This window comes from Protobothrops mucrosquamatus, unplaced genomic scaffold (assembly GCF_001527695.2).
Source record: "Protobothrops mucrosquamatus isolate PMUCROS unplaced genomic scaffold, P.Mucros_1.0 scaffold5161, whole genome shotgun sequence".
NCBI lineage: Eukaryota > Metazoa > Chordata > Lepidosauria > Squamata > Viperidae > Protobothrops > Protobothrops mucrosquamatus.
In genome coordinates this window covers 68,958-71,612 of record NW_015391032.1, presented here as the reverse complement: position 1 = coordinate 71,612, position 2,655 = coordinate 68,958, and the positions used below count along the sequence as shown (strand labels likewise).

The following is a 2,655-nucleotide window of genomic DNA, read 5'->3' as shown; positions in this document are numbered from 1 at the left end:
CGTACGAGTGTGTGCATACTTGTGCAAGCGCCCAGCATTCTCCCCGAGTTGTCCCCGTGTCCAGTTAGCCAGTGTGAATTGTTCTGCTCCGACCCAGCCACGCCCATCCATTTGTGTCCATCTGGCCTCTCGGACCCCACACGCATTCTGTGGGGCAACCTCTCCCTTGCGGCTGATGTTGTGAAAAGTCCACTTTGGCCTCCCGTTGCCAAAGTGAGGATGGCACCGGAATCAGGGATGAACGACCCCTAAAAACACAAACCAAGCAGACAATCTGTCCAAGCAGGTCCTTTTGTCCTTCAGCTTTTCAGCGTAAGGCCCACGTTTGCCAGACAGTCAACAAGGGCAGCCTGGCACTTCCACAGCTGGCTGAGCCTCGACCCACAGTCCCAAGAGGGAAGCTCAGCTGCCAGACAGGCGGCCGCACAGTCCTGGGCGGAGTTCCCGGCAGTGCTTCTGTGAGTCAGTCAGTCCCTTCGCTTGTCCAAAGACGTAGATGGGAAGGTGGACAGTCACGGGTTATCCTCCATGGCTAGCCAGGCCAGTACCTTGCAGCGGGCCAGGCCAAGGAAACGCTGCCAGGTGGTGCACAGGTGCTCAGATGCCTCCCACATGGCCAGCATCTCGGCAGGCGCCACTTCGTGCACACTGAAGAGCACCTCCCGATAGCAGCAGGCATCGAGCGGGTAGTGAGAAGCCCCGGAAAAATGGTCCACATGGCGCGGGGCAATGCCAGCATGGCGGGCGCACAGCGCCACAAACACATCCTCCACAGGCAGCAGCGGCAGCTGGTGGGCAGCACCCAGGACAGCGGCAGCAGCTGGGGCAGAAAGCACATAGGCGGTGCCGCTGCAGTAGGGTGGGAAAGTGGGTTCCAGGTAGAGTGAGGTGGGCACGTAGTGCCGGCTCTGCGGATTGCGGATGGGTGCCACGTTCGAGTAGACCTGGCCCAGGTAGGCAGCAGGCAGACTGGCCAGCTGATCCAGGCGTCGCGCCAGGGCAGGCAGGTTGAGGAAGACGTCATCATCAGCCTTGACCAGGAAGTGGGCAGCAGGGCAATGGGCAACGGCCCAGCCCAGCATTGCCAGCGTCTTCAACGTTAGGTTTGCATAGGTGTCAGCAAAGCGTGCCTGCAACAGGTCACTGTACTCGGCCGCCTCGTGCTCCAGTGCTGCCTGCTGTGCTTCATCCCCGGGCAGACCCAACATGAAGACTGTGCGCACACGGTGCCCCGCTGCCACCCTCGCAACCGCCCAGCTTTGCCGCACCACCGCCCGCCGGGCTGCATGTCCAGGTGCACTGGCCACTAGGACCAATAGCCAGGGGTCGGTCAGGGTACAGGGTGATGGGGACAGTGGGAAAGCATTGGGTGGCGGCAGAAGCAGGTTGCCTATGTGTTGCTGCCCCACAATGTCGCCCATCCAGAAGGGCAGCGAGCGTGAGAGCAGCTCCTCGTGGTGGCTGCCAGTCAGGAAGCCAAGCACCAAGAGGGTGGCCAGGCTGCACAGGAGTCCCACCAGTACCTGGGCTGAGCGGCATAGGCAGCGCTTCCGGCAGGGTAGCATGGCAGTCACATGGACAGCAGCAGGGGCTGCGCGAGGGCCTGCAAGAGAGGAGGAGGAGACGTCAGCCCTGCCAGAGATCAAAAGGGTGGCCGAGCCTGTTCCGCCTCCCGCACTCTACGCAGGAGGCCCCGTGTCCCACTGCACACCGAGGGTGGGACGAACCAGCCTCCCTAGCAGCCTCTGTAGTCTTCCCAGTGAGCACCACCTTGTAAGGATGACCGAGCGAGTGTGGCGCCACTTCGGGCAATAGCACAGTGGCGGCCTCCTCCTCTCCTCCTTTCCCTCCTTCCGCCCAAGGCAGGGACGCAGTGGGGCTGCACAGGGCGAATTGACCTTGCTGTACAGGAGGCGACACTCGCTCGGTTGTACTGAGTCTGGCCCAGTTGTAGGTGGGCTGCATGCCCACCATGGAGTTCCTGCTGGGAGTGCCCACCTCGCTCTCGCCTCTGTATGCCACCAGGCAGACACCGTCTGCAATGCCTCCAGCTAAGACAGCTGCACCCCTGCCCCAACAGGCCCTGCTTTCCACACACACCCCCGGGGCCAATAGAGTCCCCCAGCACCACCCCCTTTGAGGAATTAAGGGACCCCGTCACCCTGCCACATTTTGGTCCCATCTGCTCCGTCGCCAGGACTCCCCTGGCCGGATGGAGGACGGAGGCTGCTGCTCGTGCTCCTCATCTGACGGATGGGGGTCCTGGCCAATGACGGGAAGGGGGCAAAGCACAGCAGTGGCCTGGAGCTGAGACAAGGCCAGGCTCCTGGCTAAGAAGCAGAGATCCAATTTCCCCGGAGATGGTTGAGGTTGGTCTTGCGAGAGCTGCCGGAGAGGTGGGGGAGTTTGTCTCCTGGGAGCCTCTGGAGAAAGAGACGCCCCGGGGCAGATCCACCAGGGCCAGCCCGAGGCCACGACAGAGCGCAGATTCAGAAGGAACGGCTGCACACATTCCCAGACTTTGGGAAGCGGCAGCTGCACTTGGGAGTCCCAAGGCTGGAAGGGGCTTGCCTTCTTCCCTCGGGATCCCCGACACGGTTTCCTTCAGGGCAGAGCAGCTCCAGGTCTGGCCTAGAAAAGGGATCCTCAGCCAAG

The 2,655-nt window shown here is 62.1% G+C and overlaps 1 protein-coding gene across 1 annotated transcript in view; it reads right to left on the bottom strand.

The window, feature by feature from the left end:
* Positions 1–512: 512 nt before the first annotated feature.
* LOC107299593 (beta-1,3-galactosyltransferase 4-like) overlaps positions 513–2,655 on the bottom strand; it is a 4,306-nt gene continuing 2,163 nt past the window's right edge. The window contains exon 2 of the mRNA XM_015828959.2: positions 513–1,603. Coding sequence (XP_015684445.1) covers positions 513–1,603 — 1,091 coding nt within the window. The remainder of the gene's footprint in view (positions 1,604–2,655) is intronic.